The 27,600-nt window shown below is 42.2% G+C and overlaps 1 protein-coding gene across 4 annotated transcripts in view; it reads left to right on the top strand.

Moving 5' to 3' along the window:
• The window catches only part of CSMD1 (CUB and Sushi multiple domains 1), a 2,000,616-nt gene that overhangs the window by 1,894,228 nt on the left and 78,788 nt on the right, over positions 1-27,600 (top strand). For all 4 annotated transcript variants that reach the window (XM_073336216.1, XM_073336215.1, XM_073336217.1 and 1 more), the window contains exon 54: positions 15,369-15,542. In XM_073336216.1, coding sequence (XP_073192317.1) covers positions 15,369-15,542 — 174 coding nt within the window. The remainder of the gene's footprint in view (positions 1-15,368; positions 15,543-27,600) is intronic.

The following is a 27,600-nucleotide window of genomic DNA, read 5'->3' as shown; positions in this document are numbered from 1 at the left end:
TTCTGGCTCAGTTCTTGGAAACCGTTCATCCAATGCCCACCAATAAATCTCTGGGCATCAACAGAAGGACCATGTAGTTCTCCTGTGCATTCTGGGGTGCCTTTGGCCAGGACCTCGCCATCATCTTGGCCGAGTCCTTGGGGATCAGGGTTCTCCTTTGTTGTGCTAGTGGGCTGTGCTTGCTCTGCTACCCAAGATAGGGGATCTTCGTGACCTTCAGAATTGGTGCCCCATCTTGTTCCTTAGCACGGATTACAAAGTTCTAGTGAAGGTGATCTCACTGCAGCTGGGGTCTGTGCTGGAAAATGTTGTCCATCCTGACTGGTCCCAGGCTTTACCATCTTTGATCTTTATTTGGTCTGGGACATCCTCGAACTTGGGTGTAGAGATGGTCTGTCATTTGCCCACCTATCCCTGGACCAGGAGCAGGCAGTCAACAGGGTGGACAATGGTTATCTCCTGGACACTCTACGGGCTTTTAGGTTCAGGCCTGCCAAGCTATTTACTTGGTGGCCTCCTCTGTCTGGGTCAACTGAGTGAAGAGATCTGGCCTGATGGTCAGGAATGAGTGGCAGGCGAGCTCCCTACCACCTCTGCTCCAGGACATCCAGTGGAGCGTGGGTCCGCTGCTCTATCTGGCTATGCCCCTTTCTACTGTTCATCCCTCTCTGCCAGAGAACTGGCACAATTTGGAGGACAGGGTGGTTGAGCATGGATGGGACTGCTCCGGTGCCTTTCTCTGTGGGGGAGGGAGCTGGTGCTTAATCAGTTGGCCCTGTCCATGCTCTGTCACCAGCTCAACACCCTGAGCCCATCCCTGGATTCCCTGGCCTACTTTCAGAGGTTTACTCTGGACTTCTTTTGGCCAGGACAGCACTGGGTCTCTGCAGGGATTCTGAGCCTTCCCCTGGAAGAGTGGGGATAGGGCCTGCTCTGCCTCCGCAGTCAGATCCATGTCCTCTGCTTCCAGGTCCTGCAGAGACTCCTTTACAGTGCAGGTAGTCTACTGTGGAGTGCATTGGCACACACCTTCTTCCACTTCCTCTGAGGGCTCCGATAAAACTGGCAGCTCTTTTACCTCCATCCGAGGGGTCTTTTGCAAGACCTGCTCGTCTTCTACCAGGACATCCTCTGGACCTGGAAGTTGGGCCCAGTGAACAGGTCTGTGGCGGCTGCCAAGGGGTAAGATCTCCTCGTGTAGCCTCTGCTACACAACCCTGAGCTCAGTGTGCAGGTGTCAGAGTACCCCTCGGTGTGCTAGAGATTGGTCCTGGCAGGTACCACCAGGATCAGATAACTCCTAGACTATGACCAGAGGACCTGGGTGGATCCCCTGGTACTCGGCTGGTGCATACAGTTCTCCACCCCTCACCTCCCTCCCCACCCCGTGCATACTCCTGGAGATGAGGTCAGCCTTATCACCTGCCCCTTAGGCCTTCCTTGAGTGGGTCTTGGCCGCACACACTCCCACCCCTAGCCCTCTGGATCTCGTCATCGGGCCCTGGCCCTGTGAGCTCCCCCAGTCCCTCTCTCAGCATACCCTGAGCCAGCTGCATGGACCGCAACTGGTTTGTTTTCAGACTCTGCTCTGGGTACAGCTGTACACGTTCATGATCCACACTTTTCATTTCCTCACCCTCGTGTCCTGCCCTGCCACGAAGTGGCGGGACCTCCTACCATGTGTGAAGGATGAGGAGCCCCAGTGGGCCAGCCTGAATTCCACCTTAGTCCCGCAGTCCCCCTGGGGGTATTAGCTGGCAGCTCCTTCACAGAGCCATGATCACAGGGGTGTACTTGGCCCAGTTCACCCCCACCCCTGACACCTGCCCCTTCTGTGGCATCAGGGAGACCCTTGTGCACATCCATCTTGAGTGCACCAGGCTGCAGCCTCTTTTCTGGCTCCTTCAGAACTGTCTTCTTAGGTTCTGGCTGCACTTTTCCCCACACGTCCTGATTTAGGCATACCCCATCTGTGGCCCCATGAAGTCGCAAGACCTCCTTGTCAACCTCTTCCTGGCAATGACCAAGGTGGCCATCACCCTACCAGGAGGAGGATGCTAGATGGGGAGGTGCTTTGCAACTGTGGGGCCCATTTCCACTCCTTCCTTTGATCATGTATTCGGACAGAGTTCCTCTGGGCCACGTCTGCTGGCTCCCTGAAAGCTTTCAAGGAGAAGTGGATGTTGTGTTGAGTTCTTTGCCTGGCGTCCCCTTCTGGCTCCCTGCTTTCAACCCTATGACCTCATTCCCATCCCTGTGGTTCATTATTTGTCTCCCAAAACTATTTGGAATCTAGGTCCGGTAGATCCTACCCTAAGGCTGAAGGGAGAGGCCTTTAGCTGTGAGCAGGCTTGTACCCATCCATCCCCAGATTCCCAGTAGGTACTCTGTCACACTTCTCCTTAAGGAACTTAGATGCTGTTGCATATCTCCTCTCATCTTGGCCTGAATGTTGAAGGTTAGCAATATCAACACCACTATGTAAGAGAAGGGACAGGTGCAGGCTGGGGATAATTGTCTGTCTGCCTATAAACATATGTGGCACCCATGTCCTTCTAAACATCTCCCAATAATTAAAAACAACTAACAATGTATTTCTCTCTTCCTTTCTGGGAGTAGAAGAAGTAATTTGATTAGATTACTGGGGGAGAGTTGTTATTTTTTTTTTTGTGGTAGTGTTTGTGTGTGATAAGAATTAATCAAGGGAAATGTAAGTCAAAGAGATGAGTTTTTCATTTTGGTTTGACTGCTGAGAGCTGTGTCACACTTCTTTCTGTGGGCAATGGACTCCACAGGCTTGATCCACTTCTTATGAAAGGTTGGTCTCCTGCATGTTGTGTCCTAGCTGATTAGGAGCTACTAGAATGAATCACACAGGCACTATGTAGTTTTAAAGTATGATCACACAAATCACTGATTTAATCCTGCAGCTCAGAGAATAGAGCATTCAGCTTCTCTGTTTGTAGCTGACTGAACTTCCTAGTCAAAACCAAATCCTGGAGTGGACTCAACTGACGCAGCTGCTATACTCGGTACTCTGAAAGACCAGCACGGATCACAGAATGGATTTTCCATAACAATACCTCCCTTCTTTCTCCCCAAAACTTTAAATTAAACAAGTTATTAAATTCACCTATTTGAAATTATTCCAACTTATAAATAAAACACAAAAAGTATAAAATAAATGAAGCAATGTCAAAAGTTGGATGATACATTAACACATCTGTAGACACAAAGCCATTTATGTTATATAGTCCTTCAAATGCACTGGAGTTTGATGGCTACTTCTTTTTGGATAATTATGATTACTTCATCGAGTAGTGTCCCTACGGGTGCTCTACTGTAGATGTGTCTGAATTCCTGCACCTCTGATCAGAGATTTTAGAAAGAAGTGCCCATTCAGCCAACACACGTGCTCTCCCTGTCTCGTGCCTTACATCAAGGCTATATAGCGTCATGAGGGCAAATTGCCCTCGGTTCCTTCTCAACCACCTTTGGCCTGAGTTGGAATGATTAGCAGTCCAAATCAAATATCAGTTTGCTTTGTATTTTTATAGTTGACAGTAGAGTTTCCATTCTTTGTCTCTTAGTAGAGTTTCCGTTTTCTCCATTCCCTGTTTTTCTTCTTTTTTCTCATTTTTTTCTTTTAATTTCTTACACCTTTGTTTATCTCCCTAACAATCCTGATGCATTTTTTCCTCCCCCTTACTGGGGAATACCCCTTGTTAAAGGTTATGCCTGGCTGCCCCGGGTTCAAACACTGCCTCTCCTGCAGAGAGGCAATATCAGTCAGCAACGGTCACTTGCTCTATATGCGGTGCCTCGGAGAGGCTCACATTCTGCGGAAGTGCACCTTCCGCCAAAAAATGAAGGGCAGGACAAGGAAGAGCTGCAAGCAAAAAATTGAACTCTTAATGGTGGAGAGTTCCCTCAGACCAGCCTCTGATCCTGGGTCTCCTCCTGAACTATGGTCACCCCAGAGACCATCAACTTCCAAGGAAGGGCTGTCTAAGAGCAAATCTACTGACTCCCCTCAGAAGGCTTCTAAGAAGAGGGCTATAGGCCCCTGATCTGAAGGCTTGTTCGGCCAATGGAGCTCCCTGGCAAGATCAGTCACTTCCTTACTGATAGTACTGGCAGCACTGCAGCATGGCATTCATAAGACTCATGGTTCCTTGTGTGTAGGTACCTGTTGCGGTCCAAATACAAGACAGCACAAAGCTTTAAGCAAGCAAGCAGGCTGGTCTGCCAACGGGCTCGTCCTGTCAGCTTTCCACCCTCTCCTTTATTCTTTCTCTCCCCCCGCGCATTACATTCTCCAACAGATAAAAGTAATACACTGGCTTTGTTTAACATTCTTATTTACCAATTTCTATCTACCGCATTCCTTGCTCTCGGGCCTTGAGCCCAGTCCTGGGAGGCTTCCCACGGTTGATGTCATCTGGGCGAGATTCCAAGGTTCATGCCCTTGAGAGGAGCCGTGTGTGCACTGCTCCTACACAACACTCTGGGTGTGCCCTGAATGTTGCCAAGTGCATGAACCTTGCATGAATGCTACAGGTACCGTCACAAAACCAAAAGACCCACGTGGATCAAAAGAGAAAGAGACCATACCATCTCTACAAAACTGGCACCAACACAGCAGGCAACAGTACCAAGTGCCTCCAGAGAGCCCTGTTGTGGCCGCGTATTGAATGAGAGACCTCAGCCTACTCCACCAACTCCCTCGATACCAATGAGCCTGCAGCGGCAAAACCATCCCTGCAGTACCAAGGAGTTTCATTTCTCCAGGGATCTACAGGTAACCAAGATTCCAGAATCTCTGCTACTCGGTATCAGCTCTCCAATTCCAAGTATATCCCAATTCCTGGGATCACACTCTGCACCGGGACACTCACCACCACCATTCTCCAGAGAAGAGGCAGACAGTGAGGAGGCTGGCAATCTCTCCTTACCTCACACCACAGCTCACCAGAGCAACATCTGAGGACATCCAACGTGCACCCACATTTGGCGTTTCAACCCACCTGGTAAGGACACCCATGGATGCCACCATCTATGCCATTTCCTCTGCCCCAGTGGACATACTGGGGATCCCTGGGCACCTTACAGGCATCATCTATCTAGGTCAGTGGTGGGCGACCTGTGGCTCTTGGGCTGCACATGGCCCATCAGGGTAATCCTTTGGCAGGCCGCCAGACAGCGTGTTTACTTTTGCACAGCTGCCCGCAGCTTTCAGTGGCCACAGTTCGCCATTCCCTGCCAATGGGAGCTGCGGGAAGTGGTGTGGGCTGCAGGGATGTGCTGGCCACCACTTCCCACAGCTCCCATTGGCCGGGAAATGGACCGGCAGTACTCGACTACATATTCGGTCTCTGGGGGACCCTAACAATAGACTTGTTTGCTACGTACCTGAACAAAAAATGCCCTCATTATTGCTCCAGAACCAGACTGGGGAAACAGTCCCTAGGAGAAGCTTTCGTCCTCCAATGGAACAGAGAGCTTCTGTATGTGTTCCCTCTTCTCTTTTCACATAAGCCACCAAACAGTCAGTAGATGATAAGACCTTTTGGTCAACATTGACCTGAGCTGAATAGGTGACCCAGAACTGACATATGAAACTGAAATATGGTCCTACCCATAAAAGTGGAAAGTTGGGTTTGGTTCTTAATGTTGGGGTAAAGTTAGCAAGCTTGCATTGCCATTACACCTTCTGAATTGTATTTTTTCTCTTGTTAAATAGAGATCTTCAGTTTCTAGAGCGAATAATCCTATACCGTTTGTAATGAAACAAATTTTAAAAACTGGAAAATATAATAATAAGTAGTAATATACTGAACTGTGTAGATACTGTTGAAAATATCCAGTTCAAATGTTTAGTACCTTAATGATTTCCATATTTGGTACCCAGACCTCATTTTACCAGAGAATATTTAAAATACTTATAACTAGGATATTATGTATATTATGGGGTGGGGGAATTGGGGAATACAGAAGAGGGTGAGGTCAGATTTGTAATGCACCAGTTGCATGGCATGATGCTATGAAAAGTGTCCTTTGAATTTAAAAAAATCCTGATCACTACTTAAAATACATAAAAGCTATGTAACTATATATAAAAGCTTTGAAAGGATTGAAAAATACTATAATGCCAAAATTACCCGCTTTGTCTTTTCCAGCACTTGTCATTCTTATGCAAGCCCAAGAATTGTAGTGTTGATCTGTCAATAGGTCAGTGATGTACAAAAACACTAATGGTGATGTGCTAGGGTTATACTCAGTGTTTGAGACCTTTAGTTTCTGAAAGACATCACAAAAAGCAGCATCTGTCAAGAGTAATGAGGGGTGTAAACAGGAGCAGAGTGACTGGAAATATGCATCTGTTGAAAAAGACAATAATCTAAAAACAAATGACCTTCACTTCCAGAATTTTTATAGGAGACTTCAATTTTATGTTGCAAGAGCCTATTGTATATCATCTGTTCTGACAATTTACTGAATTCCAAGTGTAGATGGTCTCAGGAAACATCACCCTTAAAATATAATATTATTAAGTAGCTATCATGTTCTGTGGTTCCCGAGGTGTTGGAAATTGGCTTGTTTATTGAAACTTTAAAACCTTGATAATCTTTAGTAGTTTTAAAAGATAGAAGCAATTGACCTAGCATACAACACTTCCTGTATAATAGCTAGATGTTATTGTGACAAAGTGGTAATTTTCTGTAATATTTTTATGAATCATATGGGGGTCTCAGTTTCCCCTATATTATACATGGCATCCACCTAAGGGGAAGGGAAGGGAAGGACTGTGTGCTCTCAAGGTAGGCTAAGAGACATAGGTATGAATGTCACCTGGCTGTCTGAGCCCGAAGGAGTAATTGAAAGGGACTGGCTGAGGCTGACCTCATATCACTGGAGAAACTAAGACAATGGAAAATCCGATCACCAGGACATTGACATCTAGCAACCAATGACCGAGAGGGAGATGTATTTCCCCATCTCTTAGCACGGAAGATGAGGAAAGACCCCAGTTTGAGAACAAAGGACTAGGAAAATATGAGGTGGTGGGCATAAGACATGGCTACTGGAAGGAGTCTGGGTTCTCATCTGGGAACTGACTAAGGAGGTCAGACTGAGAGAGGCACAGAGCTTGAACAATAGGGTTCACTACAGCTTGATTGGACTGTGGGCTAACCAGAATGGTATATGCTTTAACTAAGGTTACCAGGTGTCCGGTTTTCGACCGGAACACCCAGGCAAAAATGGACCCTGGCAGCTCCAGTCAGCACTGCTGACCGGGCCATTAAAGGTCCAGTCAGCGGCGCAGAGGGGTAAGGTAGGCTCCCTGGCTGCCATGGCGCCACATGGATCAAATCCCCCATCCCCGTCCCCATACCAGAGCCCACACCTTCAGCCAGAGCCCTGACCCACCCTTCACCCCAACCCCCACCCCAGACCCCCCCACACACCCTGAGCCCCTTATTTCTGGCCCCACCCTGGAACTTGCATCCCCAGCCCAGAGCCCGTCCCATGCCCCAACCCCCTGACTCGGCCCAGATCCCCCTCCCATACTCCTAACCTCTTGGCTCCACCCCGCAGCCTGGAGCCCTCTCCTTCACTCCAAACCCCTTATCCCTGGACCCACACCAGAGCCCATACCTCCAGTCAGAGCCCTCATCCCCTCCTGCATCCAACATGCTGCCTCAGCCCGGAGCCCCTTTCCACACTCTGAACTCATTTCTGGCCCTACCCCGGAGTCCGCAGCCCCAGCCAGAGCCCTCACCCCATCCCACACCCCAATCCCTTACCCCAGTCCAGTGAAAATGAGCAAGTGAGTGAGGGTGGGGAGAGTGGGTGACAGAGGGAAGGGGGATGGAGTGAGCGGGGGCAGGGCTGGGGTAAGGGTGTTTGGTTTTGTGCAAGTAGAAAGTTGGCAACCCTAGCTTTAACCTTCATTTCTCTATGCTAACCTAAAGACTTCCTGTGTTGTGTTCCAGTTGACTAATAAATCCTACTGTTTTGATAATGCTGTTTGAGTGTCACCGTGAATACTTGTTGAGGTGCATTAATCACTGAAGAGTATACAGTTCTCTCCCAGGAGTCTATCTCAGTTGGAATCACTGAGCAGAGCTCACCATGTGAACCAGGAGTGATGACGCCCTGAGGTTCAGTCAAGGAGGCAGTGAGGCTGCGAGGCTTACCCTGGAGGAAGATGAAGATCCTTTGGGAGTCTCGCATACTAAAGGGGTTCCTCCTAGAAATTGTTCCAAAGCTTAAGGCATAGCACTGATTTTGTGATTCTATGAAATCACTATGGTTCTGTTGATTTTGGTAAGGCTGATTTACACTAGTCAAGGATCTGGTCTTTAATCCTTTATAGAAGGACACTCGCATTAATGTCCAAGAAATTGTTCCTGATTGGTGAAAATGGTCTTGGGCAGTTAGTCACCCATTAAAAATAAAAGGAAACAAATTTTAATTTGTCTTTATTTATTTTTTTCAAAAAAAAACTGCAATGAAATTAAAAAAATGCAACAAACGGCATTTAAATGAATACAACAATTATTATTACTGACACAATGTCAAAGAGACGTAAATATACATCTCCATTGCTTTCTGCTTTTAACTTCTTTCTTTTTTCATTTTTTATTTTTTTCCATTTTGTTACAGAAATGAGCTGGTGCCTGTCCATAAAATAAGAGTACAACAGTTATAAGTGTACTCTAAAAATATAGTTCCTAGTAGTTGTATCCTGTATGAGCTATGGAATTAATAACACATTAAAGGAAATGCTTACTTATGCAACACATGATTTATATTTGAAACTCATTACTGTAAGATATTGAGGATGAAATCATTAGAAAGATTTTAAAAACAGTGAACATTTGTGTAAATAATAGGAGCACAATTTACATTAGAATAAAATATGTAAGGGATATTTCCTCTCATAACTGGTCTACTACTACTGGTCTACTACAATCCATTACAATCTACATACCACACAGACTAAGCTGACAGCTTGTGCCACATGCTCTCAAAGAAACTGCGGAACCACCTGATCAACATCCTCTACAGAAAACAGGGAAAGATTAAGAATAGCTCTCAAAACTGGATACTCTCATAAAAAAACAACCTTCCACACAAACTTCCTTGTGGCTGGACTTTACAAAAACTAGACAAGCCATTTACAACACACACTTTGCTTCTCTACAAAAGAAAAAGGACACTAAACTATCTAAACTACTACATGCCACAAGGGGCCACAACAGCGATTCCCTTAACCCACCCAGCAGTATAGTTAATCTATCCAACTATACTCTTAGTGGAAGAATCTGTCCTATCTCGGGGCCTCTCCTTCTGTCCCTCCACCCCCACGAACATGATACAGTTCTGTGGTGACCTGGTATCCTATTTTCGACATCTCCGACTCAAGGAATATTTTCAACACACCTCTGAACAACATACTACTCACAGAGACCTTCCTACCAAGACTACAAAAAGAAGGATTCTGGGTGGACTCCTCCTGAAGGTCGAAACAACAAACTGTACTTCTACAGAGAGTGCTTCCACCGACGTGCACGGGCTGAAATTGTGGAAAAGCAGCATCACTTGCCCCATAACCTCAGCCGTGCAGAACACAATGTCATCCACAGCCTCAGAAACAACTCTGACATCTCTGACATCATAATCAAGAAAGGCTGAAAAAGGAGGTGCTGTTGTCATCATGAATAGGTCGGAATATGAACAAGAGGCTGCTAGGCAGCTCTCCAGCACCACTTTCTACAAGCCATTACCCTCTGATCCCACTGAGGGGTACCAAAAAAAACTACACCATCTCCTCAAGAAACTCCCTGAAAAAGCACAGGAACAAATCCGCACAGACACACCCCTAGAACTCCAACCAGGGGTATTCTATCTGCTACCCAAGATCCATAAACCTGGAAATCTTGGATGCCCCATCATCTCAGGCATTGGCACCCTGACAGCAGGATTGTCTGGCTATGTAGACTCCCTTCTCAGGCCCTATGCTACCAGCACTCCCAGCTATCTTCAAGACACAACTGACTTCCTGAGGAAACTACAATCCATCGGTGATCTTCCTGAAAACACCATCCTGGCCACTATGGATGTAGAAGCCCTCGACACCAACATTCCACACAAAGATGGACTACAAGCCATCAGGAACAGTATCCCCGATAATGTCATGGCAAACCTGGTGGCTGAAGTTTGTGACTTTGTCCTCACCCATAACTATTTCACTTTTGGGGACAATGTATACCTTCAAACCAGCGGTACTGCTATGGGTACCCGCATGGCCCCACAGTATGCCAACATTTTTATGGCTGAGTTAGAACGCTTCCTCAGCTCTCATCCCCTAATGCCCCTACTCTACTTGTGCTACATTGATGACATCTTCATTATCTGGACCCATAGAAAAGAAGCCCTTGAGGAATTCCACCATGATTTCAACAATTTCCATCCCACCATCAACCTCAGCCTGGACCAGTCCACACAAGAGATCCACTTCCTGGACACTACCATGCTTTGACTCCCTCAGGGAACGGATGGCCAGGATCCCCTGGGGGACTAACTTGAAGGGGAAAGGAGTCCAGGAGAGCTGGCTGTATTTCAGGGAATCCCTGTTGAGGTTACAGGGACAAACCATCCCGATGAGTCGAAAGAATAGTAAATATGGCAGGCGACCAGCTTGGCTTAATGGTGAAATCCTAGCGGATCTCAAACATAAAAAAGAAGCTTACAAGAAGTGGAAGGTTGGACATATGACCAGGGAAGAGTATAAAAATATTGCTCGGGCATGTAGGAATGATATCAGGAGGGCCAAATCGCACCTGGAGCTGCAGCTAGCTAGAGATGTCAAGAGTAACAAGAAGGGTTTCTTCAGGTATGTTGGCAACAAGAAGAAAGCCAAGGAAAGTGTGGGCCCCTTACTGAATGAGGGAGGCAACCTAGTGACAGAGGATGTGGAAAAAGCTAATGTACTCAATGCTTTTTTTGCCTCTGTTTTCACTAACAAGGTCAGCTCCCAGACTGCTGCGCTGGGCATCACAAAATGGGGAAGAGATGGCCAGCCCTCTGTGGAGATAGAGGTGGTTAGGGACTATTTAGAAAAGCTGAACGTGCACAAGTCCATGGGGCCGGATGAGTTGCATCCGAGAGTGCTGAAGGAATTGGCGGCTGTGATTGCAGAGCCATTGGCCATTATCTTTGAAAACTCGTGGCGAACCGGGGAAGTCCCGGATGCCTGGAAAAAGGCTAATGTAGTGCCAATCTTTAAAAAAGGAAAGAAGGAGGATCCTGGGAACTACAGGCCAGTCAGCCTCACCTCAGTCCCTGGAAAAATCATGGAGCAGGTCCTCAAAGAATCAATCCTGAAGCACTTGCATGAGAGGAAAGTGATCAGGAACAGCCAGCATGGATTCACCAAGGGAAGGTCATCTAACCTGACTAATCTAATCGCCTTTTATGATGAGATTACTGGTTCTGTGGATGAAGGGAAAGCAGTGGATGTATTGTTTCTTGACTTTAGCAAAGCTTTTGACACGGTCTCCCACAGTATTCTTGTCAGCAAGTTAAGGAAGTATGGGCTGGATGAGTGCACTACAAGGTGGGTAGAAAGCTGGCTAGATTGTCGGGCTCAACGGGTAGTGATCAATGGCTCCATGTCTAGTTGGCAGCCGGTATCAAGTGGAGTGCCCCAAGGGTCGGTCGTGGGGCCGGTTTTGTTCAATATCTTCATAAATGATCTGGAGGATGGTGTGGATTGCACTCTCAGCAAATTTGCGGATGATACTAAACTGGGAGGAGTGGTAGATACGCTGGAGGGGAGGGATAGGATACAGAGGGACCTAGACAAATTGGAGGATTGGGCCAAAAGAAATCTGATGAGGTTCAATAAGTTTAAGTGCAGCGTCCTGCACTTAGGACGGAAGAACCCAATGCACAGCTACAGACTAGGGACCGAATGGCTAGGCAGCAGTTCTGCGGAAAAGGACCTGGGGTGACAGTGGACGAGAAGCTGGATATGAGTCAGCAGTGTGCCCTTGTTGCCAAGAAGGCCAATGGCATTTTGGGATGTATAAGTAGGGGCATAGCGAGCAGATCGAGGGATGTGATCGTTCCCCTCTATTCGACATTGGTGAGGCCTCATCTGGAGTACTGTGTCCAGTTTTGGGCCCCACACTTCAAGAAGGATGTGGATAAATTGGAGAGAGTCCAGCAAAGGGCAACAAAAATGATTAGGGGTCTGGAACACATGAGTTATGAGGAGAGGCTGAGGGAGCTGGGATTGTTTAGCCTGCAGAAGAGAAGAATGAGGGGGGATTTGATAGCTGCTTTCAACTACCTGAAAGGGGGTTCCAAAGAGGATGGCTCTAGACTGTTCTCAATGGTAGCAGATGACAGAACGAGGAGTAACGGTCTCAAGTTGCAGTGGGGGAGGTTTAGATTGGATATTAGGAAAAACTTTTTCACTAAGAGGGTGGTGAAACACTGGAATGCGTTACCTAGGGAGGTGGTAGAATCTCCTTCCTTAGAGGTTTTTAAGGTCAGGCTTGACAAAGCCCTGGCTGGGATGATTTAACTGGGAATAGGTCCTGCTTCGAGCAGGGGATTGGACTAGATGACCTTCTGGGGTCCCTTCCAACCCTGATATTCTATGATTCTATGATTCTAATAAGCGATGGTCACATAAACACCACCCTATACTGGAAACCTACAGACCGCTATGCCTACCTACATGCCTCCAGCTTTCATCCAGACCACACCACACGATCCATTATCTACAGCCAAGCTCTACGATGCAACCGCATTTGCTCCAACCCCTCAGACAGAGACAAACACCTACAAGATCTCTATCAACCATTCTTACAACTACAGTACCTATCTGCTGAAGTGAAGAAACAGATTGATAGAGCCAGAAGAGTACCCAGAAGTTACCTACTACAGGACAGGCCCAACAAAGAAAATAACAGAACGCCAGTAGCCGTCACCTTCAGCCCCCAACTAAAACCTCTCCAACGCATAATCAAGGATCTACAATCTATCATGAAGGACAACCCATCACTCTCACAGATCTTGGGAGACAGGCCAGTCCTTGCTTACAGACAGCCCTCCAACCTGAAGCAAATACTCACCGGCAACCACAAACCACACAACAGAACCACTAACCCAGGAACCTATCCTTGTAACAAAGCCCGTAGCCAACTGTGTCCACATATCTATTCAGGGGACACCATTATAGGGCCTAATCACATCAGCCACACTATCAGAGGCTCGTTCACCTGCACATCTACCAATGTGGTATATGCCATCATGTGCCAGCAATGCCCCTCTGCCATGTACATTGGCCAAACTGGACAGACTCTACATAAAAGAATCAATGGACACAAATCAGACGTCAAGAATTATAACATTCAAAAACCAGTCGGCGAACACTTCAATCTCTTTGGTCACTCAGTTACAGACCTAAAAGTGGCAATTCTTCAACAAAAAAACTTCAAAAACAGACTCCAACGAGAGACTGCTGAATTGGAATTAATTTGCAAACTGGATACAATTAACTTTAGGCTTGAATAAAGACTGGGAGTGGATGGGTCATTACACAAAGTAAAACTATTCCCGCTCCCCCCACACACACACTGTTCCTCAGATGTTCTTGTCAACTGCTGGAAATGGCCCACCTTGATTATCACTACAAAAGGTTTTTTCCCCCCGCTCTCTTGCTTGTAATAGCTCACCTTACCTGATCACTCTCATTACAGTGTGTATGGTAACACCCATTGTTTCATGTTCTCTGTGTATATAAATCTCCCCACTGTATTTTCCACTGCATGAATCCAATGAAGTGAGCTGTAGCTCACGAAAGCTTATGCTCAAATAAATTTGTTAGTCTCTAAGGTGCCACAAGTACACCTTTTCTTTTTGTGGTCTACTACTGGGCTTCTTGATACTGTCTGATCTTAGACACAAGGTACTAGATCTAAATGGATCACTGATCTGATCCCATATGGCATTCCAGTTTATTATAGAGCACTTCTGAACTTTATTTAACTATTTTTCCTTATGATCTATCTATCTATCTATCTATCTATCTATCTTTATGGAGAGAGAGAGAGAGAGAGAGAGAGAGAGAGAGATGGATCCTGGCCTCTGGTTCCTTCCCCTTTGTGCTACTTCTGACAGAATTTGCAGGAATTCCCCAAGTAGCATAAAGAGCAGAGCAAAAAGCCCCTGTATATCTTACTGGCTCAATTCAGACTTTGCTCTCTGAATTAAAGCACTTTATGAATAAATATTCTACATATTCATTTCTTTAATATTTATTAGCCACGGGTAGTGTATTTCATGCTATACAAATCAGAGCAAGTCACAACCCATGTCCCAAAGGACTTAGAATGTAGGGCAGCATCTTGAAACATGCATAACTTTGACTGGATGAATAGTTTCATTGACCATAAGATTTACAATTAGATACAATGCACTGCAGTGCAATTCTAAACTATTGTTTTTAACAGTGACATCCTGAATGAACATGGCAACACATTTCGTCAATGGAACTGGGCACTTAGTTAAGTTAAGCACATGCATAAAAAAGTTAAGCACATGCATAAGTCTCTGCAGGATAGAATTCCTTATGAGAGGACACAAACCAAATTAATTAATAACAACTATTATTATTATTATTATTTTATTATTATTTTATTTTATTTTAGTAATAATAAATAATTACTTACATTCAGAAAATCTATTTGAAATAATATTTCAGCTGAATAGATCCAAAACTTTCAAGTAGATAAAATCAAAGTTTGATATTTTAAGGTAACTACACATATTTTGTAGGGATTTTTTATATTACTAAGGTTAGTTCTGGGTTCTGACTCCTCCCTTAAATCACCATTATTTAAAATCCTGCTATTCAAGAGGTGTGTGTTTCTGAAGTGTTAAATAAAATCTGAGTTGATTGGAGTACAGGTTTCTGGCCCTACAGAATTCTGAATAATAGAAGAGAAAGAGCGACTTTGTTTTAAATGATCTAGTTGAAAAGATCTCAGATCTGTCTAAAGTATGCTCTATATCTAAGTATGCTCATGTATACTTATATGTATTTTATTGTGCAGTAGTTAAAATATAGATACTGGACATTTTCTGATTTTTTTCAACATTTTTTGTAAAGAAATAGAAAAGTCTCCACAAATGTATCTTCTATTTTCTTCAATTTATATTTTAGCATTACATAAATAGAAAAGATGACTACATTGCAAATTAATAAATAAGTGGTTAAAATGCAAGTAATACCATAGAACTGCACATTTCAATTAGATGTTAGTCTGTTTGTTTTATTTTAACAGCAATCACATGTGGACATCCTGGGAACCCAGCCCATGGAGTAACTAATGGAAGCGAGTTCAATTTGAATGATGTTGTAAACTTTACCTGCGGCACTGGGTATTTACTTCAAGGTGCCTCTCGAGCACAGTGCCGGAGCAATGGACAGTGGAGCAGCCTTTTACCTACCTGCCGAGGTAAGAAATATTTCCATTCAGCATTTCCTGTCTAAGGACGTACTCCAAATGGGATCCTTTCCACTGAATTCATAAGACTTTGGATCAAGTTCTAAACCTGAACTTTTAGGGCTTGAGACTCCTCTGCACCTGAGCTCTGCTTTGGCACACTGAAGAAGGGAGGCGGTCAAGGAAGCAATGGTGGCTTCCTGATTCTCAGGCATCCAGCCCCACTTGTCATTAAGGCTCCATTATGCCACTGATCTAAGGTCCTAAATGGAGAGAATTCTCCTGAGGCAATATGACTGCTTATAGCAATATAAAGTGTGCTCAGCAATGCGTAAGTGGTGCAAAGTGAACTTGGTGGACCAGAGAATCTAGCCCTAAATTTTGTATTCAAGGTAATAAACCATCGTAAACAACCTAGATGATTTTAGGTGCGCTACTCTAATGTTTTTTGTAAGGAAAAGAGTGCATTACTCTTATTAAAGTTAATAGGTCTACAGATAAATCTTCATGCATCAAAATGAAAATATACTATATTATTTCCCTAAGACTTATCCATGCTCTAGTAGTATTTGAAAGGCTCCTCCAACTCGGGGGCTGTCCCAAGACTGTGGAATGAATTTTCAGGTGATCTAAGAATCATTGCAAACCTCACCACCTTCTGCTCTAAATGCAAGATACATTTCTTTGACCTTGCCTGTGTGTGTGTGTGTGTGTTAGAGAAGACAAGGTCAAAGACATGTGCTTTGCACTTAGAGCAGAAGGTGCTGAGATTTGTTATGATCCTTAGTTCCTAGGAGAATTCATTCCGCAGTCTTGGGACGGCCCCCAAGAAAGCTCTCTCTCCCACACAGATGAAATTGGCCCTTATTGTAGAGAGGTCCAATGAGCCAGAGGAGCAAAGTTGTTGACTACTGTCTTCTTCCTGGAGTTTTAGTCAATCATTTAGATATCTGGAACCCAGGCCACAGAGCACCCTTGAGATAAGTACTGAGACCATTATTCAAAATTCTGTGGAAAGCCAGCGTAGAGAGTAGGGAATACATTTGACGTGCTCATGGTATCTTGTGTTGATAAGGAGATGTGCTGCCATGTTCTGTACCAGCTGGAATTTTCCAAGTGCTGAAGGCTTCATACCCAGGTAAATCTCGTTGCTGTAGTCCTGCTGAGAAATAACATAGGCAAGAATAATTAAATAATAGTAAGTGACAGCAAATTACACTCGAATGCAGACAGCATGAGCGTTTCTTTGACTATTCCTTTGAAAGTTTTTGGTTCTCTCCCCATTGGTGTGAATCTAAGGGCAAAGTTCTGAAGGTGAGGGGGGTCTTTTTCCATCCTCTGTCTCCATCAGCATTAGCAATGATAGAAGCCTCCAATCCGGAGTCTAGATGGGCCAGTTGCTGAATGGTAGGTCAACACTAAAGTAGATAAATTAGTTACCGATGCCAGCTAGTATGTTTTACCTGAATATTTTTGGACTGAGAAAAAGTAATTGTTGTGGTTATTTAAGCATGAACTAAATGTGAATGCTGTTTGTTCCTTCCCAGAAATCCACGTCTTTATAGTGTTGAAACTCACGGCACACACTGATTTCTTTTTACCTTGTGTCTGAGCAGAAAAGTTTGGGGGAGACTAAAAAGGGGAATACAAGTCTGTGGTAAAGTCAAGTGCAGTTATTGCTGGTTTTATTATCTCCACCTGTAGGTATATTGAAATCATATATTTATTACAATGATGTTGCTAAGAATGATAATTAACTGTGGTGATTAGACCATCATATTATTCCAGAGCTGGCAGAAGCAATTTCAAGCTCAGTGTGTGAGGAATTAGACTCTTAGCTTTCTATAGAGGGGTAGCAATTCCCCCAGTCACTACTCTCAAAATATATTGAAGTGAGTTAACTGCACGACAACCTAATTATTGGGACTGAGCAATAGCAATTAGCAAAGAGATTCCTATTTAGGATCAAATGGTTTTTACTTTCTTATGTATTGCAATGAATCATTAAATTGTAATTAACACACTAAGAAATATTTTCCCACTTCTCACACTGAGAGAAAGAAGGACCTTCTAAATAATATTTTATTTGTCAAATAGCAATTTTAAGAAAGATTTTATGCATATAATAAGTGCAATGCTAGTTTATATGGCTTGATTGCTACCAGTATAGACTCTATGGTTTTCAGTTATTCCGCCCCTTGCAATTTCCATAAGCTGAATTGCTCAGATTAAAAAAAAAATAAACAAACAGGCAAACACATTGAAGTTAAATTCAAGAAACTGACATTAATGAGAAATGGACTTTGAGGATAAGAAAGCATAGAAATCAAATACATAAGTCAGAAAATTCCAAATGTTAGGTTGATCTGACATTATCTCAGTCATGGTTCATGTCTATTGCTCTTTTCCTTTTTAAATGTGTTACATGACTGGAGCTGAATCCACATGGGGGTAGCTATATTAGTTTAGTTTATATGGTTTGAAATCTTGCACAAGGGTATCCATAAGCGTTGGTAATTATGGTAATTATGGCCACAACTCCTGCCAACATCTACCCTCTTTGGGATCCCAATTTGATAAAGCATCCCATTCATTCCGAGGGTGCAAGTGCTGCATTTCTGTCTGGACTTTATGCTGACTTTATGTGAAAGAGTGGGCTTTCATTGTTCTCACTCGACTTCATACATGTATCAAAAACAGCCAATGGACCAGAGTATCCTGAAGTTTTTTTTTTTTTTTTCTATGTACCATCCAAATATATGTAGGGAACTCCATGGGGCTGGGAGTATGCTCAGTGGACTGGAATGTTCAGAGATTTGAGCAGCCAGCTGCTAAACTCTTATGAGTTTTTTGATTTTTTGGAGGCTTATAATTTGGCCAAGTCAGGATGAATTTTCACAGGGAGAGCAAAAGGCATCTCTCTTAATCCAGAGCTACTGCCCTGCCAAATTTAATGTCTACGTTCCAAAGCATGACAATACTAAAAGAGTTGGATTTTTTTCAACTGTGGCAAACATACTTGTGTTCCCTAACTTAATTTTGGAAATGGCAGAACTATTTATGCTGAAATTGTCGCATAATAATATTAATTAGCCTGATAGAGCATGCATAGAATTACAGCCAAAACAGCTAAAATGTTACAGAGTTATAAACAATTAAAATAGTTGCATATACTGGAAAGTGTTAAGAAAACATAACTACTGGAGTTGCTGCTACCTTCGCCTACAGAAAAACATACCCAGTATTTACTTAATGAAAAAAATAAGCTTTGAGGCCACGACATAAGAAAGAATCATGACTGAGTTTAACTCTTAAGTAAGTGTTTAAATCTCATTGAAATCAATGGGACTTAAGAATTTGCTTAAAGTTGAAAACCTATATAAGTGCTGTGCAGAATAAAGATAGATTAAAGCATGAATTTAAGTGTTTTTGTAAAAGAGGGGTCTTACTATTTTTAATGTATTTTTTTTGCACTGGTGTGTCAGCTCAGCTGAGAGAGTTAATTAGATTTTATTACTTCTTGTCCATCATCAGCAGTATCATTGACTACATATATTTCATTAAAGGCACTGATATTGCACAGATGCCGCAGACTTTGCCTGCAGAATCATTTCTAAAGGTGGTGATGTTTAAGAAGAAAGTAACCAAGCTTGATTTTCAGAGCCTAGCCTGAGTTTTCTTGGCAAACTGAACATATTAGATACAGAAACCGAAACACAGTCAACATAGCAACATGTTGCCATTTAAAAAATTTCTTTACAGAATAGACCATGCTTTGAAAAGAGTTTAATGAAATGTTGTTGGCCATTTCTGTTGGTCTAAAGAATCCTTTGATTTTAGTTAGATGTGTTCCCTAAAATGTAATAACCACTATTTTGTCATGAGTCATGCATCAGAAGGTACTTCGCTTGAACAGGAAGGAAATATTTGATGCAGATTTGGTTTAAGATTATTGTTGTATTGATTTTGGGTGTAATGCTGCTAAAGTATCTTAAAACCATGAATTCTGTTCCAGATATCTGCTGTATAAAGCTATGATCTATTTGTTGGGGCTGTAAAAGACAGCATTTCAATTACATTGTATTTTGTAATAATAAAATCAGGAAAACTTTTGACTTGAGAACTGGTATTATTTCATAATTGTACTCTGCTTCTTTATTATTTTAGTTTTCTATAAGTAATATTTGATATTGTGGTAATATATTAGTATTCATAGATCTGCTCCCCAATTATTAAAACTACATCCTGAGAAATATTCTGAAGTTATTATTTAGAAATTTATAATTTAGAGGGATCAAACCTAACTTTTTAAGTCAGAATCGTTGAGAGTGGGAATTAAGTACTTTCAATGCTTCTGTAACTCAAAACTATGCTCTGATGAACATAAGTGGTGTATCTATTTGTTTCTATATACAACAGAACTGATTATCTCCTGCAGAGTCATTATTTCATAATCTAGAATAAGGAGCTTTCTGGCATCCTCCTGGGAATCATTTTTACTGCAATATTACTATTTCCTTTTATTTCTTGTAGTGTTTGTTCTTCCAAGGGGAATAATTTTTTATTCATTGAAGCGTATTTATTTTTCTACTGTGTTTATCTCATTGGTATGTATTATGCATTTTCATTTGGAAAACAGTTTTATTCATTGTACAACAATAACTAGGGCCCCAATCCTGCAAACACTAACATACATGCTTAGCTTCTCACATGTGGGTTGTCCTGTTGAAGACAATGAGATCACTTATTTTAATTTAAATACAAGTTTTGTAGCCTTAACATCTATGTCTCTATGAATTTGCAAGGAAAGAAATGAAACACCAAAACATGTTGTATGCTGCTCTTTGCATCAAGTATATGGAACCACAATGACCACAGAGCATTTGACACCTGCTAAAAGGAGCAGCAAGAGAGACATACAGCATGTCTGAGCCCCACTGCTTTGTGTAACCCTGCTGTGCTCCAGCAAGACTCCTGTCTGTGTGTGTTTATACTGGTAAAAATACACCTGTATAATTATAGCAATATAACTGAGTACACTAGACAGCACCTTTGCTCTTAGTTACATCAGTGCCACCTCCCCAGCTTCACTGGGTGATTATGGGTGTAACTGAGAGCAGTATTTGGTCCAATAAGGCTATGAGTTTTACCTCTGTATGTGCTTCTTTTTGGTGAGTTTTCTATCTGACCTTATGATTATTTTAGCATAATTATTGTAGTAATTTGATTTGTTTATTTTTTTTAATAATTTGGATTGAGGGGTCCAATCTTAGGTGAAAACAGTTTCAAGTTCTTTTGGGCAGAAATCATGAAATAAAATACCTGCCTGGATTATGCCACTTATGGAGGGAAAAAGAAGAGAGAAAGGTAGACTAAAAGATCTCATTTTTCACAATTTGTTACTGAATCTCCTCCATTATACCATATAAAATACAAAAAACCCAAAATGACCTCTTTTAGCACAAGTAGTGGAACCGTATATTTTGTGTTTTGAATGGACCCCTGTAATTGTCACTTTACACACTGCACCTAAATATACTTGGAACAAAATCATGCCAAAGAATTATGTTCATTTTTTTAAAAAAATCTGCATTTTTAATTTTTATTTTGTTGGAATTTCCAGAGATTGTTTCACATTTTATTCAAAATATTTTCAACCAAAATTTGTACAAATTAAATTGAAAATATTTTTACTAGAGTACTTGTATAAATCCATTCCATCTAGATTCCATACTATATAAAACACCTTTCATCCAGTTACATTGATTCAGAATTTATTCAGAGGGAACAATGCCTCCAACTGAACACCTCTTCATATAACACATACCTTTGCCCTACAAGTCTCCTATTTGAGTAATGGAGAAGAACATTAGCTACAGTAAAATATTAATTTTTTAGTGAAATTGTGAATAGGGAAGACAAACCTTCCAGTCTCTAGAGTATCCTAGTACAAAAAGATTCATGATGCTAGCAGACCTGTACCCTTTAATTCAACAGAGATTTTACATAAACCATTCTTCCAGATCTCAGTCTAGTTCACTTGCATCAGTAATGAACTTTTGGCTTCACTCACTGTAATTGTGCATGCCATTTGCTATTGTAGAATGAAAGTTATTTTATTTCAATTTGCAACAGGATTATTCATCATGCTCAGTAAACATTTGTAAATACAGCTAGACAATTCAGAGTATTTCTGTTGCAATGATACTAAAAAGTTCCTAGCAGCCTTTTCACTAAAGGAAGAACCCATTTACTTAACAAACAAAAATCATACTGTGTAACTCCTGTTTTAGCCCATTATGTCTAGAATCTGTTCACATAAAAGCAACTAATTACTTGACATTTTATATCCAAATATGACCTGAGGACTACTAGGCTGTTTCTACATTAGTCTTTCCTAACATTGGTACCACCAGCTCTACTGGTGGTAAAAATGGTGAGAGCACTGGTATAGGCAGGGGTTTCTGGTAGCTGTCAGTGTTTTAAACATAATAGGTGAAATCCTGTCCCCATTGAACTGAATAGGAATTTTGCTATTGATGTCAGTGGGACCCACATTTCATCCTGTGTCTTCTAACTTTCTTAGATAGCATGTACACGGTGTGATGTTTAAAACATCTGTGTCTTTCTAGACTAATGCTTCTACCATTAGAAGCTTTCATGGGAGGAGCCAAAGTGATGGTAGTGTGGGTGTGAAATTTTGGAAAAAAATCTTGTTATAGTCAATTGCAGTTCTTGTTATATTGAGTTATTATTTCATGTGCCTAAATAAATATTTATCCTGAAGTCCTTATTTGGTTGTTTGTCACCTCAATAGCATGTGGTCTAAAAAGCCCTTTGAATAGTCTTAGGTGGTGTGAGTTAGTGGCTGAAACCTCGAGCTAGAAGTACCTTAGGTACCAATGTGATGGACATGCTTTTTTTTAAAAGAAAAACAAATGTCCAACATGCATTTATTCACAGTAAGCAGTTACTTATAATGCCTGTAAAAATATCTCCTGACTGGAGTGAAATTCACTCATAACAGCCCGATGGTCATCTCACATACATTTGTATAATAGATACAATTTTGTTTTATACAATATGCACTGGAGAAAGAGCAGAATTAATAACTTAGAGTAGAATATAAACAAAAGCTTAAATCACATTGTTTCTGTGGACATCTACAAATTCTTTGGTAGCTGGCAGACTTGCTCCTAACTGTGTCATACTTTGAGAGCATATTGTCCTCCTTCCTTTCATACAGGACTGAGAAAACAGGTTTAAAAAAGGATGCTACAGACTAAGGCCTTATAATTGGGAAAAGTTTTATCAGTTATATTGATCTAATTATATGGGTACAGTTATACCGGTATGAAAACACATACTCATAGACTTTAAGGCCAGAAGGGACCATCATGACCAACTAGTGTAATCTCTTGCACATTTCAGATCACAGAACCTCGCCCACCCATTCCAGTAATAGACTCATAACCTGTGACTGAGTTACTGAATTCCTCCTTCATGATTTGAAGACTTAATGTTGCAGAGAATCCACTATTTACTCTGTCTGGGTTAGACCTGGAAGTGACTTATGCTGCAGATGAAGGCTGAAAACAACCAGGGTCTCTGCAAATCTGACCTGGGGAAAAATTCCTTTCCCAGGAAGGAATACAGTGGTCAATTTGACCTTTAGATTTGGGCAAGACCCACCAGCCAGACACATGGGAAAGAATTCTCTGTTGCAACCATTTAGTGTCCCATCACCAGCCATTGGGGATATTTTCTATTGGCAGTCACAGATCAGCTACATGCCATTGTAGGCAATTATATAACACCATTCCCTCTCGATAAACATATTAAGTTCAGCCAGTTAGGTTTTTTGCCCCCACTGCTCCCATTGGAAGTTTGTTCCAGAACTTCACTCCTCTGATGGTTAGAAACCTGTGTCTAATTTCGAGCCTAAACTTACTGATGGCCAGTTTATATCCATTTGTTCTTGTGTCAACATTGGCACGTAATTTAAATAACTCCTCTCTCTCCCTAATGTATTTCTAGAGAGCAATCCTATGTCCCCTCAGCCTTTGTTTGGTTAGGCTAAACAAGCAAAGCTCTTTGAGTCTTCTCTCATGAGATAGGTTTTCCATTCCTCTGATCATCCTAGCAGCCCTCCTCTGCACCTGTTCCAGTTTGAGTTCGTTTCTTAAATGTGGGACACAAGAATTGCACACAGTAATCCAGTTGAGGTCTTATCAGTGCTTTGTATGATGGTACTAGCACTTCCCTGTCTCTACTGGAAATATATCACCTGATGGCTCCTAGTATTGCATTAGCTTTTTTCACAGCTGCATCATATTGGTGGCTTATTGTCATCCTTTGATCATCCAGGTCTTTCTTTTTCTCTGTTGCTTCCAACTGACATGTCCCCAGCTTATACCAAAAAATTCTTGTTGTTAGTCCCTAAGTGCATGACCTTCCCCTCTGCACTATTAAATGTCATCCCATTTATACTATTCTAGTTTTCAAGGTTGTCCAGATCTACTCATATGATATTCCGGTCGTCATCTGTGTTGGCAATACCTCCCAACTTTGTGTCATCCAGAAATTTTATTAGCATACTCCCACTTTTTGTACCAAGGTCATTAAGAAAATGTTAAATAAGATTGGTCCCAAGACCAATTCCGGAAGAACACCACTAGTAACCTCCATCCAGCCTTACAGTTCACTTTTCAGTTCTTTCAATTCTCTTGGTTAGAATTCAAAAATGTACCATGATACACCTCATAGAAACATTTTCACATGCATCCCTGTCACCTGCTAGCCCCACCACAAATTTCTTTTAATATGGTGGAAATTTCCATTGACATGACACTATTCAGGAAACACTGCATTTTGTTAATAATTCAAGTGAATATTTGGCAGAGCTCTAACAATAATATAGACCACAGTATTGTGAATTTTTAAAAACAAAAAAAATAGCTTTAGGCGCTGATCCTTCAAAAATATATACACATGCTTGTATTCACATAAGTATTCCCATTTACTTTAGTGGGGTTGTTCATGTGAGTGAGTACAGTCGAGAATGTGTGTAAGACCTTCTCTATATGGGGCTATTTTACAACAGTATAGCTACAGCTAAGTTACTGAGGTAATTTAAGCTACATATTTGTAAGTCACATTTTACATCTATGCAGTGTGTCTACATTAGAGGTTTGCACTAGTATAACTACATCAGTGTAATTACAATAGTGCAGATTTACTCAGTTTAGATAGACAAGCACTAAGTGCAGGACCAGGACCTTAGATCTTAACTAATAGATAATGGGTATTGGACAAACATTATTGCCTTATTAAATAGATGAGTAATTTGTATCATTCACCAGTCTCAGATTTTTGTTCAATTGAAGTCAATCATGTTTCAAGAATAAAATTAGTTCCCTGTGGTTTTCATTTGAAAGAAGGGGAAAAAATATAAAATCAGTTTTTCATTAATACTAAAGGAAAAACTCACATCTATTTAAGACATAGATAAAACCAGGTAATGTGTTAACCTTTCCTTGTTTGTTTCAGTTCATTTGGCATTTACCATTTTGTGACTTTACAATGAACTCTGCCAACATACCTTACTCTGGCATCATTATATAGTGTTTTCTTAGGCAGTGTCTCAATATTTTCATGCTAGTAAAGCTCAGACTAGGGTTCTACCATCTGGTTGGTGCGGTCTTTGATTGTTTCCCCCGTTGTTGATTCCAATGGGGTGTCTTCTTTAAAGTTGGAACCAAGGTTTTCTGGATCCCGTCATGCATGTTTCTGATGTTGCCTGCATCAGCTGCTACATGGATGCTTTCACATAAGTGCAGCCAATAGTCACTGGCGCATCATCGAGAAGTTTCTTGTACCTTGGTTCTTGCCACTCTCAGTGCTTGTAAGGTTTTTTCATTTGGGTCTCTCTTGTAGTTGGTTTGGGCTGTGCATTTGGCCCTTATAACTGGTGTCAACACACTGGAATATGCATCAAACCAGTCATTAGTCTTGTTTTGCTTCTTCTCAAAGACTGACAGAGCTGCATCGTAGATTGTGTTCTTCAGTTGCTCCCAGTTCAGCGAGGTATTTGTGGCACAATTACTGGTGTCAAGGGCTTGTTGTAGTATGTTCTTGACTTTTCTTGGTTTGCTATGGCACTGAGGTCAATACAAGGACATCCTTTTACTTTCGATCTGTGTCTTGTCTTTGGTTTAAGTCTGACTTTCCTGCATATCAGAGAGTGGTCTGTGTCACAATCAGCACTCTGATAACTGTGAGTTATGAGGAGGATGTTAAGGTTGGCACACCTTGTGATAAGATCTAGGTGGTGCCAGTGGCCAGGTCTAGGATGTTTCCAAGACACTTTTTGTGTTGCGACTTTGTCTAGAAGAATGAGTTTGTTAAAACAAAATTCTAGCAGTCTCTGACCATTTCCATTCATCTTACCAGTTCCGTGTTGACACAGACAGTTGGTCCAGGCTTCATGATAAGCTCCCATCCTTGCATTAAAGTCCCTTAGCCGGAAAACATATTTGTGTTTCAGAATCTTGCTGATTGTGGTGTTCAACTGATTATAGAACTGGTTCTTGATGTCAGAAGACAAGGAGAGTGTTGGGGCATACACACTCACGAGATTGACTGGGCCTTCAGATGTGAACAACCGTAGTACCAAATTCTCTCTGATCCATTTGTAGGTGGCTTAAGCATCCCCAGAAGTGAGTTCTTGATGGCAAATCACACTCCATGCTCTTGTGTTTCTTCTGCTCTTTTCCCCTGCCAGAAAAATGTGTATTCTTTTTCTTTGAGAGATCCGCTGAGTGCTAGCCATGTTTCTTGGAGGGATGTGATAGCCACATTTTGTCATTAATCGTGGTAGTTTAACGAGCATCGTTGATCTAGTGAAAGTCCTCAGATAATCCAGTTGTCAACTCTACGCCAGTGGGTCAGAGCTTAGAACCAGTGACTGCTACCTACCGGGTTGTGTCAATGCTCGAGGCGAAGCTGGAGTATTTCTCCAGGGTGCAAGTTGGGGCAGATGATATGGAGGCCCTGAGTTGCCCATGCTTCAGGACCCCCTTCTCGGCATCACCAGTAAAATCCAGAGGAGAGAAAGAACAAGTACATCTAGTACCCAATCTGCTGCAGGAGTTTCCAGAAAGATACTAAAATATCGGTAGCAGGCATAGCCTGACCTGACTCATGAAAATATTGTTACGGACACAGCCATCTATGCCATCAAAAGCCTGCCTGTTATGACCCAACTCGACAATGAACTGACCGTCAAGGAGCTTTGCCTTGCCATAGATGGCCTCCCCAATGGAAAGGCCCCTGGAAAAGACCACATACCATCTGAGGTCATAAAATGAGGAAAATCTATTCTACTGCCCTTTCACTTGAAACAGAACTCAACATCTGCATTGGAAAAGCCACCACAGCAATGTCTAGACTGAACAACAGGGTATGGCAAAACAACAAACACACAAAGATCTGTGTGTATCTTGCATGTGTTATCAGCACACTTTTGTATGGGAGCGAGACTCTTCTACTCTCATCAGGAAAAGAGGCTCAACAGCTTTTGTATGCATTGCTTTCGTCAAATCTTTGGAATCTCATGGAGGGACAGAGTAACCAACACTGAAGTGCTCAAATGGGCCAGCATACCCAGCATGCAAACGCTCCTCAAACAGAGATGCCTCCACTGGCTTGGGCATATGTGCCAAATGAATGATTGGGTTCATCCCAAAGGACATCCTCTAGGGTGAATTGGCATCTGGAAAAAGACCCAAAGGACACCCAAAATTGCATTTCAAGGATGTTTGCAAGCGAGACCTCAAAGAAATGGACACGGAGGTGGACAAATGGGAAGATCACACTCAAGACTGCAGCCTTTGGAAACAAGAGCTTAACAAATGTCTCCGGAGATATGAGAGGAAGCAGTCCATCTTAGTAGAGGAGAAAGGAGCTTGCAGAAGGCAGAGCCCAAAGGGTCAAAACATCACCTTTAAATGTAACAGATGTGGCAGAGATTGTCTTTCTCGAGTGGGTCTCTTCAGCCACGTTCGCAGTT

The sequence above is a fragment of the Lepidochelys kempii genome, chromosome 3, assembly GCF_965140265.1.
Source record: "Lepidochelys kempii isolate rLepKem1 chromosome 3, rLepKem1.hap2, whole genome shotgun sequence".
In the NCBI taxonomy this organism is placed as follows: domain Eukaryota; kingdom Metazoa; phylum Chordata; order Testudines; family Cheloniidae; genus Lepidochelys; species Lepidochelys kempii.
This window is presented reverse-complemented; position numbering and strand designations above follow the sequence as displayed.